General features: G+C 43.7%; 1 protein-coding gene across 1 annotated transcript in view; it reads left to right on the top strand.

Moving 5' to 3' along the window:
* The first annotated feature begins 12532 nt into the window (after window positions 1–12532).
* DNAJC12 (DnaJ heat shock protein family (Hsp40) member C12) overlaps window positions 12533–15225 on the top strand; it is a 44773-nt gene continuing 42080 nt past the window's right edge. Inside the window, exon 1 of the mRNA XM_010375425.2 lies at window positions 12533–12807. Coding sequence (XP_010373727.1) covers window positions 12730–12807 — 78 coding nt within the window. The 5' untranslated portion in view covers window positions 12533–12729. The remainder of the gene's footprint in view (window positions 12808–15225) is intronic.

Raw genomic sequence — 15225 nt, 5'->3', positions numbered from 1 at the left:
CCTCTTGTCTTCCAGCCTTTCTCCTTTTGATATGAACTTAGTTTCAGTTTACCTACTTCCAGACGAGGGCATTCGATGTAAAAATAGCACTTAAGGAGGGCGAGGGGCGGGCGTATGAAAGCAACTGGCTTGTTTCCGGTTCCCCGTAGCGCCGTTCTCGCTATGCCTTATGGGAGTTGTAGTCTCGGGTGAGAGACACTTCCTGGGAGGGAGGAACAGGCCCCCAAGGCCTGGGATTGAGCATCGGACTCTCCGTGTCGTGTGTGTAGTTTTTTCTTTCTTCTCTTCTCTTCTCTTCTCTTCTCTTCTCTTCTCTTCTCTTCTCTTCTCTTCTCTTCTCTTCTCTTCTCTTCTCTTTCTCTCTCTCTCTCTCTCTCTCTCCCCCCCTCGTTTTTTCTTATTTTTTTTTTTGATACGGAGTGTCGCTCTCTTGCCCATACTGGAGTGCAGTGGCACGATCTCGGCTCACTGCAGCCTCCGCCTGCCTGGTCAAGCAATTCTCCTGCCTCAGGCACCCGAGTAGCCGGGACTACAGGCGCCCGCCACCACGCCCGGCTTAATTTCTGTATTTTTAGTAGACATGGGATTTCACCATGCTGACCAGGCTGGTCTGGAACTCCTGACCTCAAGTGATCCACCCGCCTCGGCCTCCCAAAGTGCTGGGATTATAGGCCTGAGCCACCTCGCCCTGCCTGCTTTTATTTATTTATTTATTTATTTATTTATTTATTTATTTATTTAAGATGGAGTCTTGCTCTGTAGCCCAGGCTGGATTTCAGTGGCACGATTTTGACTCACTGCACCTCTGCCTCCCGGGTCCCGGTTCAAAAAATTTACCTGCCTCAGCCTCCTGAGTAGTTGGGATTACAGGAATGTACCACCATGCCCAGCAAATTTTTTTTTTTTTTTTTTTTTTTTAGAGACAGAGTCTTGCTCTGTCGCCCAGGCTGGAGTGTGGTGGCGCAATCTCGGCTCACGGCAACCTCCGCCTCCCGGGTTCACGCCATTCTCCTGCCTCAGCCTCCCGAGTAGCTGGGACTACAGGTGCCCGCCACCACGCCCGGCTAATTTTTTATATTTTTAGTAGAGACAGGGTTTCACTGTGTTAACCAGGATGGTCTCAATCTCCTGACCTCCTGATCCTTTTTTTTTTTTTTTTTTAAGTAGAGACGGGGATTTCAACATGTTGGCCAGGCTGGTCTTGACCTCCTGACCTCATGATCTGCCCGCCTGGGCCTTCCAAAGTGCTGGGATTACAGGGGTGAGCCACCGCACCCAGCCTGTTGCTTGCTTTTTTTTTTGTTTTGTTTTTTGAGACGGAGTCTCGCTCTGTCGCCCAGGTCAGAGTGCAGTGGCCGGATCTCAGCTCACTGCAAGCTCTGCCTCCCAGGTTTACGTCATTTGCCTGCCTCGGCCTCCCGAGTAGCTGGGACTACAGGCGCCCGCCACCTCGCCTGGCTAGTTTTTTGTATTTTTTAGTAGAGATGGGGTTTCACCGTTTTAGCCAGGATGGTCTCGATCTCCTGACCTTGTGATCCGCCCGTCTTGGCCTCCCAAAGTGCTGGGATTACAGGCTTGAGCCACCGCGCCCGGCCTGTTGCTTGCTTTTTAAAGGCAGTTATCTTCAGAAAAAATTACAAGTGCAAATGTACATGCTATTAAAAAGTACACAATAGAGATAATACTGTAATACTCTTCTCAAACCTGTTTTTTCATTTGATAGCACTCCTTAGACATCTTTCCACACTTGCACATAAAAAGCTATCTTTATTCTCTTTTCACTGGCTATACAGTAGTTCATCTTATGAATAGCATAATTTATTCATCCCCTGCCCTCCTCCACTCCACCGATGAACATTTTGTTGTATATATATTTTTTCCTGTTGCAAACAATGCTGCAGTGGTCCTCTTGAACATATTTTGGTGTATATCCACGAGCTGAATTTGTAGAGACAAAATTGCCCTGTCAAGGATATATATGCTTTATAAAAGTTGATAAATACCACCAAATTGCCAAATTGTACCAATTTACACTCTCATCCAACAATGTATGGAAATGCTTTCTTCCTCATTTCTGTTTTCTAGCATGGGTATTATCAAACCTTTGCTAATCTGACAGGTGAACAACTTTATCCTCTTTAGATTGATTTGCAGTTTCATAATTATTAGTGAGGTTGCACTACTATTTGTATATTTATTGGCCGTTTGTATTTCTGAAAGTAGTTGTATTTTTGGCTTAGTTTTCTATTGTGTTGTTCATCTTTTTAAAATTGATTTGTCAAAAAAAATTGATTTGTCTGCACTTGTATATTAAGAAAGTTAGTCTCTTGTCTATTATGAGAATTATGAAAATTTTTTATTTGTATATTATCTGCCTTCTGATTTTGCTTTTGTATTTTTTTTGGTTACATAAATGTGCTTACTTTTTTTTTTTTTTTTGAGACAGGATCTTGCTCTGTCGCCCAGGCTGGAATGCAGTGGCATGATCTCAGCTCACTGCAGCTTGGACTTCCTCAGACCCAAGTGATCCGCCTGCCTCAGCCTTCTGGGTAGCTTACTTTTTTTTTTTTTTTTCCGTAGAGACTGAGTCTTGCCATGTTGCCTAGGCTGGTCTCAAACTCTGGGGCTCAAGCGATCCACCTGCCTTGACCTCCCAAAGTGCTGGGATTACAGGCATGGGCCACCGTGCCAGGCCACTTATTTTTTTTTTTTTAATTATTTATTTATTTATTGAGACGGAGTCTCGCTCTGTCGCCCAGGCTGGAGTGTGGTGGCACAATATCCGCTCATTGCGAGCTCCACCTCCTGGGTTCACACCATTCTCCCGCCTCAGCCTCCCAAGTAGCTGGTACTACAGGCGCCCGCCACCATGCCCAGCTAATTTTTTGTATTTTTTTAGTAGAGACGGGGTTTCACTGTTTGCCAGGTTGGTCTCGATCTCCTGACCTCGTGATCCGCCCGCCTTGGCCTCCCAAAGTGCTGGGATTACAGGTGTGAGCCACTGCACCTGGCTTAATTTTTATATAGTCATGCTCATAAGATTTTTTTCCATGGCTTCTGAGGTATTTGATTTTTCTGTAATTTATTTTGGTGTAAGGAGGAGTGGCTCTAGCTTTATTATTTATCACTTCTCCAAAAGATTAGCTAGTGGTCTTATCATGATTTTTGTTACCTCTGTAGATGGGGAGAAAACCCCAAAGAACATTAAAATTATACCCTACCATGAGATGCTGCAACAGGTTTGAAGGTTAGTTTTGGGGAAAAGAGCAGGAATAACAAAGTGGCACTCCAACTTTCCTCAAAACATCTGCTCATCTTGTATGATTGCTTTTTCTGAACAATATCCAGTGCTAATATTTATTTATTTTTATTTTTATTGTTGGTTTTTTTTTTTTTTTTTTTTTTTTTTTGAGACAGAGTCTCACTCTGTTCAGATGGGATTTTGCTCTTGTTGCCCAGGCTGGAGTACAGTGGCTCGATCTCGGCTGATGGCAACCTCTGTCTCCTGGGTTCAAGTGATTCTCCTGCCTCAGCCTTCCAAGTAGCTGAGATGACAGACATGTGCCACCACGCCCGGCTAATTTTGTATTTTTGGTAGGGACGGGGTTTCTCCATGTTGGTCAGGCTGGTCTTGAACTGCCGACCTCAGGTGATCCGCTCGTCTCAGCCTCCCAAAGCGCTGGATTACAGGTGTGAGCCACCACGCCTGGCAAGCTAATATTTATTAAAATAAGTAACGAAAATTTTCTAATCAATATGCAACTTAAAAAAGACACTGGTTAGTCTGGGCACGGTGGCTCACACCTGTAATCCCAGCACTTCGGGAGGCTGAGGTGGGTGGATCACGAGGTCAGGAGATCAAGACCATACTGGCTAACATGGTGAAACCCCTCTACTAAAAATACAAAAAATTAGCTGGGTGTGGTAGCACGTGCCTGTAGTCCCAGCTACTCGGGAGGCTGAGGTGGGAGAATCATTTGAACCCAGTAGGCGGAGGTTGCAGTGAGCCGAGATCGCACCACTGCACTCCAGCCTGGGCGACAGAGCAAGACTCCATATCAAAAAGAAAAAAAAGGGACACTTAAATAAAGTATTGTATGCAGGGTGGAATGCTTTGCAGATGTTGAAAAGAATGAGACAAGGCCGGGCGCGGTGGCTCAAGCCTGTAATCCCAGCACTTTGGGAGGCCGAGACGGGCGGATCACGAGGTCAGGAGATCGAGTCCATCCTGGCTAACACGGTGAAACCCTGTCTCTACTAAAAAATACAAAAAACTAGCCGGGCGAGGTGGCGGTCGCCTGTAGTCCCAGCTACGTGGGAGGCTGAGGCAGGAGAATGGCGTAAACCCGGGAGGCGGAGCTTGCAGTGAGCTGAGATCTGGCCAGTGCACTCCAGCCTGGGCGACAGAGCGAGACTCCATCTCAAAAAAAAAAAAAAAAAAAAAAAAGAAAGAAAGAAAGAAAAGAATGAGACAATCAAGTGAAAAGGAAAAAAGAGCACTAAGATTCAGAAGTGTATCGCTATGGTTTGAGTGTGTCCCTCCAAAATTTATGTTGGAATTGAATCCACACTGTGATGGAATTAAGAAGTTGGGCCTTTGGGGAAGTGATTAAGTCACGAGGGCTCTGTGTTCATGATGGGATTAGTGCCCTTATAAAAGATTGAAGGGAGCTGCCTTGCCCTTTTCGTCATGTCAGGACACAGCAACTAGGTGTCATTTATGAAGCAGCGTAAGCCTTACCAGACACTGAATCTGCTGGCAGCTTTATCTTGAACTTCCAAGCCTCCATAATGTATGAAATAAATTTATATTATTATTATTATTATTATTTGCTTTTTTCAGATGGAGCCTCACTCTGTTGCCCAGGCTGGAGTGCAGTGGTGCTATCTCGGCTCACTGCAACCTCCGCCTCCCGGGTTCAAGTGATTCCCCGAGTAGCTGTGATGACAGGTGTGAGCCACCATGCCTGGCTAATTTTTGTATTTTAGTGGAGAGGGTTTCACCATGTTGGTCAGGTTGGTCTTAAACACCAACCTCGTGATCCACCCGCCTTGGCTTCCTGAAGTGCTGGGATTACAGGCGTAAGCCACTGTGCCTGGCTGACCAGACTAATCTTAAAAGTTCTGCGTTTAACATGTTATTCACGTACTCAAGAACCTACAACAATTCTTGTTGCATCCATACTCACTCAGTATCTTCCACCTGATCATCAAGGCTTTCTACATTCTGGCCCAGGTCTTCTGTTCAATCCCAGTGTTAAAGGCGTTCTCTCCAATATACCTTGCCATAAGGTCACTTTCCTTACCTTTAACTGAATACGCAATGGACATTTCCATCTCTGTATGATAGCTTATGTTTTGCTCCTTCCTCCTTTCATTTATTTTGTAGGTGCTTCTATGAATTCCTGGGTTAAAATGTTCCTAAAAATCACATTGTCTTAGGCCATACTTGCAGTGCTATAAGGGAATACCTGAACCTGGATAATTTATAAAGAAAATATATATATATTTTGAGACGGAGTCTCGCTCTGTCGCCCAGGCTGGAGTGCAGTGGCCAGATCTCAGCTCACTGCAAGCTCCGCCTCCCGGGTTTACGCCATTCTCCTGCCCAGCCTCCCGAGTAAGCTGGGACTACAGGCGCCTGCCACCTCGCCCGGCTAGTTTTTTGTATTTTTTAGTAGAGACGGGGTTTCACCATGTTAGCCAGGATGGTCTCGATCTCCTGACCTCATGATCCGCCCGTCTCGGCCTCCCAAAGTGCTGGGATTACAGGCTTGAGCCACCGCGCCCGGCCGAAAATATATATTTTTTTACTTTTAATTGAGACAGGGTCTCACTCTGTCACCTGGGCTGGGGTGCAGTGGCATGATTGTGGCTCACTGCAGCCTTGAACTCCTGGGCTCAAGTGATCCTCCCACCTCAGCCTCTGGAGTAACTGGGACTACAGGCATATGCCACCATGCCCAGCTAATTTTTGTACTTTTTGTAGAGATGGAGTTTTGCCATATTGCCCAGGCTGGTCTCGAACTCCTGGGCTCAAGTGATCCACCCGCCTCGGCCTCCCAAAGTGCTACAACTACAGGCATGAGCTGTGACACTCGGCCAAGGAAAGAGTTTTAATTGGCTTGTGGTCCTGAAGGCTGAACAAGCATGGAGCCAGCATCTGCGTGGCTACTGGGAAGACCTCAGAGAGCTTTTACTCATGGCAGAAGGCAAAGCAGGAGCAGGAATGTCACATGGCAAGAACAGGAACAAGAGAGTGAGGGGGAAGATGCCATCCCACACACTTTTAAACAGCCAGATCTTACGAGAATTCACTCACTATTCTGAGCACAGCACCAAGAGGATGGCACTAAACCATTCATGAGAAATCTGGCCCCGTGATCCTATCTCCTCCTACCAGGCCCTACCTCCAGCATTGGTGATTACAATTCAACATGAGATTTAGAGGGGACAATGTCTAAACTGCATCATTTTACCTTGACCCCTCAAATTTCGTATTCTTCTCACATTGCTGATTACAATTATCCCCTGCCCATAGTTCCCCAAAGTCTTAATTCATTCTAGCATTAACTCAAAAGTCCCAAGTCCAAAGTTTTATCTGAGACTCAAGCCAAGTTCCTTCCACCTATGAACTTGTAAAATCAAAGACAAGTTATTTACTTCCAAGATACATGGAGATACAGGTATTGGGTAAACATTCCCTTTCCAAAAGGAAGAAATCAGCTAAAAGAAAGGAGCAACAAGCTAGGTGCTGTGGCTCATGCCTGTAATCCCAGCACTTTGGGAGGCTGAGGAAGATGGATCACCTGAGGTCAGGAGTTGGAAACCAGCCTGGCCGACATGACGAAACCCTGTCTCTACTAAAAATACAAAAATTAGCCGGGCATGGTGGCACATGCCTGTAATCCCAGCTACTCAGGGAGGATGAGGCAGGGGAATAGCTTGAACCTGGGAGATGCAGATTTCAGTGAGCCGAGATTGCGCCACTGCACTTCAGCCTGGGCAACAGAGCACGACTCCATCTCAAAACAAGTCCCAAGCAAGCCTGAAACCCAGTCGTACACTCATTAAATCTTAAAGCTCAAGAATAATTCTTTTTTTTTTTTTTTTTTTTTTTTTTTTGAGGCGGAGTCTCGCTCTGTCGCTGGGACTGGAGTGCAGTGGCCAGATCTCAGCTCACTTGCAAGCTCCGCCTCCCGGGTTTACGCCATTCTCCTGCCTCAGCCTCGGAGTAGCTGGGACTACAGGCGCCCGTCACCTCGCCCGGCTAGTTTTTGTATTTTTAGTAGAGACGGGGGTTTCACCGTGTTAGCCAGGATGGTCTCGATCTCCTGACCTCGTGATCCGCCCGTCTCGGCCTCCCAAAGTGCTGGGATTACAGGCTTGAGCCACCGCGCCCGTCCTCAAGAATAATTCTTGACTCGTGTCTCACATCCTTGGCACACTGCTGTGAGGGGCGGGCTCCCAAGCCCTTGGGCAGCCCTGACCTTGTGGCTTGCAGGCTGCTGTCTTGGGTTGGAGTTGAGTGCATGTGACTTTTCCAGGTGCAGGGTGTGAGCTGCCAGTGGATCTACCACTCTGGGCCTGGAAGATGGGGGCCCTATTCCCACAGCTTCACTAGGCAGTGCCCCAGTGGGGACTTTGTGTGGGGGTTTGTATTAGGTCATTCCCACATTTTTATCATGAAATACCCGAGGCTGGGTGCAGTGGCTCACGCCTGCACTTGGGGAGGCCGAGGCGGGTGGATCACGAGGTCAGAAGTTCAAGACCAGCCTTGCCAAGATGGTGAAATCCCGTATCTACTAAAACTACAAAAAATTAGCCAGGTGTGGTGGCAGGCGTCTGTAATCCCAGCTACTCAGGAGGCTGAGGCAGAGAATTTCTTGAACCTGGGAGACCGAGGTTGCAGCGAGCTGACATTGTGCCATTGCACTCCAGCCTGGGTGACAGAGTGAGACTGTCTCAAAAAACAAAAAACAAAAAACAACCTGGGACTGGGTAATTTATAAAGAAAAGATATTTAATTGGCTTATGGTTCTGCAGGCTGCACAGGGAGCATAACACAGGCATCTGCTTCTGGGGATACCTCAGGAAGCTTCCAATCATGGCAGAACACTGAAGCGGGAGCAGGCATCTCCTATAGTGGGAGCAGGAGCAAGAGAGAGAGAGAGCGAAGTGATACTTTTGAATAGCCATATCTCAGAGAAGTCACTCACTTTTGTGAGGACAGCATCAAGAGGATGATGCTCAACCATTCATGAGAAATCCAATCCCATAATCTGATCACTTCCCACCAGGCCTTACCTCCAATACCAAGGATTACAATTCAATGTGAGATTCAGGCAGGGACACTTTCCAAACTATATTAAAGTTCCAACCTCACATTTCCCCTCTGCACTGCCCTAGTAAAGAGGCTCTTGGTGAGGGCTCTGTCCCTGTGGTAGGCTTCTGCTTAGGCTTTCTTACATACTCTCTGAAATCTAGGGGGAAGCTGCCAAACCTCCTTCACTCTTGCATTCTGAACACCTGCAGGTTTAACACCACATGGAAACCACCAAGGCTTACAGCTTGCACCCTTCAGAGCTGTGGCCTGAGCTGTACCTGGGCCCCTTTGAGCTGAGGCTGGGGCTGAAGTGGCTGGATGCAGGAAGCAGCCTCCCAGAGTGGTGCAGGGCAGCAGGACCCTGAGCCTGGCCCCCTAAATCATTCTTTCCTCCTGGGCCTCTGGGCTTGTGATGAGAGGGGCTGCGTCTTAGATCTCTGAAATGCCTTTAAGGTTTTTTTTCCTCAATGTCTTGGCTATCAGAACCTGACCCCCTTTCATTTATGCAAATCTCTCTAGCAAGTGGTTGCTCTACAGTCCGCTTGGATTCTTGCCCTGAAAATGGGTTTTTCTTTTCTACCACATGGCTAGGTTGCAAATTTTCCAAACTTTTACATTCTGCCTTCCCTTTAAATATAAGTTCCAATTTTAAGTCATTTCTTTGCTCCTGCATCTGAAGATAGGCTATTAGAAGCAGCCAGGTCACTTCTTGAACACTTTGCTGCCTAGAAATTTCTTCTGCCAGATACCCTAAGTCATCACTCTTAAGTTCAAACTTCCACAGATTCCTAGGGCATGAATACTATATAGCCATGTTCCTTGCTAAGGCATAACAAGGGTGACCTTTGTTCTAGTTCTCAATAAGTTCCTCATTTCCATCTGAGACCTCATTAGCCTGGACTTCACTGTCCGTATCACCATCAGCATTTTGGCCACAACCATATTTAACCAGTCTCGCAGGAGTTCCAAGCTTTCCCTTTTCTTTCTGTCTTCTTGTGAGCCCTCCAAAGTCTTCTAGCCACTGCCCATCATCCAGTTTCAAAGCTGCTCCCCCTTTGTCAGGCTTCTTTATAGCAAGGCCCCACTCTGGTACCAATTTTTTGCATTAGGCCATTCTTGCATTGCTATGAAGGAATACCTGAGACTTGGTAATTTATACTGAAAAGAGGTTTAATTGGTTCACAGTTCTGCAGGATGTGGAAGCATGGAGCCAGCATCTGTTCAGCTTCTGGGGAGGCTTCAGGGAGCTTTTACTTATGGCAGAAGGTGAAGTGGGAGCAGGCACATTACACGGTGAGAACAGGAGTAAAGGAGCCAGGGGGAAGATACCACACACTTTAAAAACTTTTAAGCCAGGTGCAGTGGCTCACCCCTGTAATCCCAGCACTTTGGGAGGCCAAGGTGGGTGGATCACCTGAGGTCGGGAGTTCGAGACCAGCCTGACCAACATGGAGAAACCCCGTCTCTACTAAAAATACAAAATTAGTCAGGCATGGTGGCACATGCCTGTGATCCCAGCTACTCGGGAGGCTGAGGCAAGAGAATCCCTTGAACCCGGGAGGCAGAGGTTGCGGTGAGCCAAGATCACATCATTGCACTCCAGCCTGGGCAACGAGCGTGAAACTCTGTCTCAAAAAATTTTTTTTTAATATTATTAATATAAAAATAAGGACAGAGTCTCGCTATGTTGTCCATTCTGGTTTTGAACTCCTGGGCTCAAACAATCCTCCTGCCTTGGTCTCTCAAAGTGCTGGGATTACAGGCATGAGCCACTGCACCTGGCCAATACTACACTTTTTTGTTTGTTTGTTTTAGACAAGGTCTTGCTCTGTCACCCAGGCTGGAGTGCAATGATGCGATCTCAGCTCATTGTAGCCTCCACCTCCTGGGTTCAAGCAATTCTCGTGCCTCAGCCTCCTAAGTAGCTGAAATAACAGGCACGTGCCACCACACCCAGCTAACTTTTTTGTATTGTTAGTAGAGATGAAGTTTCGCCATGTTGGCCAGGCTGGTCTCGAACTCCTGGCCTCAAGTGATCTGCCTGCCTCGGCCTGCCAAAGTTTTTGGATTACAGGCATGAGCCACCATGCCCAGCTCTAACATTCTATTTGTTTATTCATCCGTTGATGGACACTTGCATTGTCTCCACTTTTTGGCTATTGTGACTAATGCCTTGATGAACATAAGTATATAAATATCTTTTCAAATTCCTGCTTTCAATTCTTTTGTGTATTTACCCAGAAGTGGAATTGTGGGGTCACATGGTCATTCTATGTTTAATTTTTTGGGGAACCACCATACTGCATTCCACCATGGCAACTTCACATCATTAAAAGGCCATTTATCAGTGATTTAGATCAAGATATTGTGACATACAAATAGAACTTCAAATACCTTAAAGGATGTAGTGAAACGTCCAAAACAAAATTAATTGTACTTTAAAATTCTTTTTTTTTTTTTTGAGATGGAGGCTTGCTCTGTCCCCGAGGCTGGAGTCCACTGGCACGATCTCTGCTCACTGCAACCTCTGCCTCCCAGATTCAAGCAATTCTCCTGCCTCAGCTTCCTGATAGCTGGGACTACAGGTGCATGCCACTACGCCCGGCTAATTTTTGTATTTTTAGTAGAGACGGGGTTTCACCATGTTGGTCAGGCTGGTCTCAAACTCCCGACCTCATGATCCGCCTGCCTTAGTCTCCCAAAGTGCTGGGATTATGGTGTGAGCTACTGTGCCTGGCCTTAAAATTCTATATAGAACTTTTAGCAAGATAGCATGTACAATGAAGGATTAGTAAAAATGGTGCTTCAGTACTTTTCTTGCTTCTCTTCAGAAATAAACCTTTAAAAAGATGTATATAGGTGGGCTAAAAGAAAAACTATTTTTTTCCCCTAATATGGGGGAATTCAAAGTGTTAAGGGCCAGGCATGTTGGCTCACATCTGTAATCGCAGCACTTTGGGTGGCCAAAGTGGGAGGATCACTTGAGTCTAGGAGTTTAAGATCAATCTGGGCAATATGGCGAGACACTGTCACTCTGAAAAAGGAAACAAAAAAAAGTGTTAAGGCAGTTAAAGTGTTGTGTCCCTGACCACTCACCTTTTTCTCTAAATCCCAGACCTGAGCTGTGTTTCTTAGGGCCAAAATGAACTGAAACATAAATTGCTTGGACCCACCTCAGACCAGAGACACTCCTGAGTCTGGAGAACCAACCCAGGAGAGGGGGGCACAGCCATCTGACCCGAGTTATCATATAGTTCTTCTCAAAATTGTTCTATTTTATTTTCTCTACAGCATAAATCACTATTTTATTATTTTATTTTTTGAGACGGAGTCTTGCTCTGTCACCCAGTCTGGAGTGCAGTGGCACCATCTCAGCTCACTGCAACCTTCGCCTCCCAAGGGAAGCGATTCTTTCTGAGTTCAAGTGATTCTTCTGCCTCAGCCTCCCAAGGAGCTGGAATTACAGGTGTGGGCCACCATGCCCGGCCTACAGATCACTATTTTAAATGATCCTGTTTTTTTTTTTTTTTTTTAATGTTTTTCAGCTGTCTTCCTTCATCAGAACGTAAGCTCCATAAAAATCAAGACTGTGTTATTGGCCGGGCGCCATGGCTCATGCCTGTAATCCCAGTACATTGGGAGGTGGAAGCAGGCAGATCACTTTGAGCTCATGAGTTCGAGACCAGGTTGGGTAACATGGCAAAACCCCCTTCTCTTAAAACAAAACAAAACAAAAGCCAAAAATTAGCCGGACATGGTGCTATGTGCCTGTGGTCCCAGCTACTCGGGAGGCTGAGGTGGGAGGATCGCTTGAGGTGGGGAGACGGGGATTGCAGTGAGCTGAGATCGCACCACTGCACTCCAGCCTGGGTGACAGAGTGAAACCTTGTCTGAAAATAAATAATAAATACATAAATAAAATGAAATATTTTAAACACTCAGAAAAGCTCTCACTATCCTTATTAATACTTTCTAAGATTTTACCACACTGCTTCAAATTTTCTTTTTCTTTTTCTTTTTTTTTTTTTTAAAGGATAGAGACAAAAATGGAGATGGAGAGGTGGCTAATGTGGCAAGTTTCTGAAAATAGACGGTCTTTATTAACTCATAAGACAAATGGTTCACGTGCATCTCTTATATAAACTCAAACTACAGATCCCAGGCAGCACTGCAATAATAGACACGTGGACTGTTCTTTTCTTCTCTGTAAACAGCCAATGAGAGGCAGAGTTTACAAAGGTCTAGGATGACATCTGCTGTATTGACTGTGGCCAGTCTTAAAGCTAGTTGTTGCTATTTGGAACGTGCTGCTCTAATTCAGATTTAAAGAGTTTCTTCTTGTTAATTCGAAGCTCACTGTGCCTCTTGTTTCCAAGGGAAGGAGGACTGATTAAGTCATCTAAATGGATGCAATACTGAATTACAGGTCAGAAGATATTGAAGATTACTACACATTACTGGGATGTGATGAACTATCTTCGGTAAGACAGTGGATAATGTTTTTATCACAACAGTATTCTTTTTCACAATGGTGTTTCAAGTTTTTATTTTAAGGTTTTAACTTTGAATTTTGGTCACATTGCCTACAAACCTAACCTTGTATTGTTTTAAAGCACTTTTGGCTCAGCGAAAGTTAAGAATTTAAATGTATGTTGGGTTTTTACTTGAATAGTGTCCTATAGGAATTTTATGGAAGCTTCTGATTAAATATGTGTATCCTGGCACATGGCCATATACTCTGTTTCACAATATAGTATATTAAAAATAAATATTTAAAATTTTATTGTAATTTCTGATGGCAGTGTTTCACAGTATACATAAGCTATACCTTTATTATGGTGACTCATAATTGAGGTAAAATGAAATTTCTTATAAAATTAGGGATTTTAATATATTTTATTAAAATGTGTACTCCTATGTGAGCAGTCAAAATATAAATCAAGAAACATCCTTTTATGTTAATATTTCAAATTGTGTGACAGAAATTGCTTCTTGAAAGGGTGACTTCTGAAACAAAATGTGTGAAAACTCTGTAGCTGTTCACTGGATCTGTAAGAAAACAAAATTTTTAACATTCCCAATAAACAATTATAAAGGTTGTAGAGGTTTTTAAATTATGGAAAAATAATTTATAATTCCCTCTCCCAAGGATAACACTATTGATATTTTGGCATATTAATCTCCAGTCTTCTTTCTATGTATGTTCTTTAAAGACATGTTTGGGAGGATATTATATGTACTTGTTGATTCCTGCTTTTTACCCATTTATATTATAACAAGGATTTTTTCATACTATTAAACTTCCCTTGTACACTTCTTAGTGGTTGCAAAATATTTTATTTTACTGTGTTACCACAGCTGAATTATTTTCTTATTGTTAAATATTTTATTTCCAATTTTTCAATATTTCAAATAATGTTGAGATTAATATAAAATATACTCATTATTAAATTATATATTATTAAATCATGTTATTAGGATATATTTATGTTTTATAATTAATATATTTTATTTTATTGATTTTTATTAAAATCTAAGTAGTAAAGTTAACATTTTAAAGCAAAATATTTTTATATTTATTGTTGTTTCATAAAGGCAGTAGTTCATTAATAAAATGTACTTAGTTTTGTTTTAAAAATAGAATGCATTATTGGATACAAAGGATTAAAATCTCTATTTTTGCTATGCTGAGGAAGTTATGTTAGACATGTTGAAATAAAAAAAACTGCCCCGCCCCCAGAATAGCTCATAATGGTCTTTCAGTTGCATAGTTCTTCTCAAGAATGTGTTACCCTTGTTTATGTTGGTGGTGATTTGCTTATAGCAGTTGAGAAAGCTTATTACCATTTTTACCATGTGTTTCACAGTTGAAATTATACTATTATCAAACAATTTTTGAAGGAATACTTTAAAATCAAAGGAATATAATTTAACTTGATAAGGCTCACAATTTGGATTTAAAAAAATACATGCTAGCCTATAAAGTAAGGGTCATTATATCTCCATTATCTTGTGACCTATTTAGTCAGTATTTTTTTTTTTTTTTTAATTTTACTGTAAGTTCTGGGATACATGTGCAGAATGTGCAGGTTTGCTACACAGGTATACATGTGCCATGGTGGTTTGCTGCACCTATCAACCCATCATCTAGGTTTTAAGCCTCGCATAATTAGGTATTTGTCCTAATGCTGTCCTTTCCCTTGCCCCCCACCCCCCGACAGGCCCCAGTGTGTGATGTTCCCCTCCCTGTGTCCATGTGTTCTCATTGTTCAACTCCCACTTATGAGACAGAACATGTGGTGTTTGGTTTTCTGTTCCTGTGTTAGTTAGCTGAGAATGATGGTTTCCAGCTTCATCCATGCCCCTGCAAAGGACATGAACTCATCCTTTTTTATGGCTGCATAGTCAGTCTTTTGAAGTTTTGCTATTGTCTTTTCAGTCTACATAGAAGGAGGATTCATTCTGGACAGCCTAACAGAAAATAATCTCATGGTTAATGTGTAATATTCAAAATACGGTTACCAGGTGGAGTCATATTTCCTTGTCTCAATTTTCCTTTTACTGGATGTATTTTACTGGTCTGTCAATGGCATATCATATTTAGATAACAATTATTTATTTTTAATGAAATGTTTGTCATAATATTGTCACTTCTTTGTATATATATATCATTTTTTCTCTCTCTCTCTTTTTTTTTTTTTTTAGACGGAGTCTCGCTCTGTTGCCAGGCTGGAGCGCAGTGGCATAATCTCGGGTCTCTGCAACCTCCACCTCCTGGGTTCAAGCGATTCTCCTGCCTCAGTCTCCTGAGTAGCTGGGACTATAGGCACGTGCCACCACGCCTATCTAATTTTCATATTTTTAGTAGAGACGGGGTTTCACCGTGTTGGCCAGGATGG

Source organism: Rhinopithecus roxellana, chromosome 11 (genome assembly GCF_007565055.1).
Source record: "Rhinopithecus roxellana isolate Shanxi Qingling chromosome 11, ASM756505v1, whole genome shotgun sequence".
In the NCBI taxonomy this organism is placed as follows: domain Eukaryota; kingdom Metazoa; phylum Chordata; class Mammalia; order Primates; family Cercopithecidae; genus Rhinopithecus; species Rhinopithecus roxellana.
Note: the sequence above shows the minus strand (reverse complement) of the source record. Positions and strands in the feature narration are given on the sequence as shown.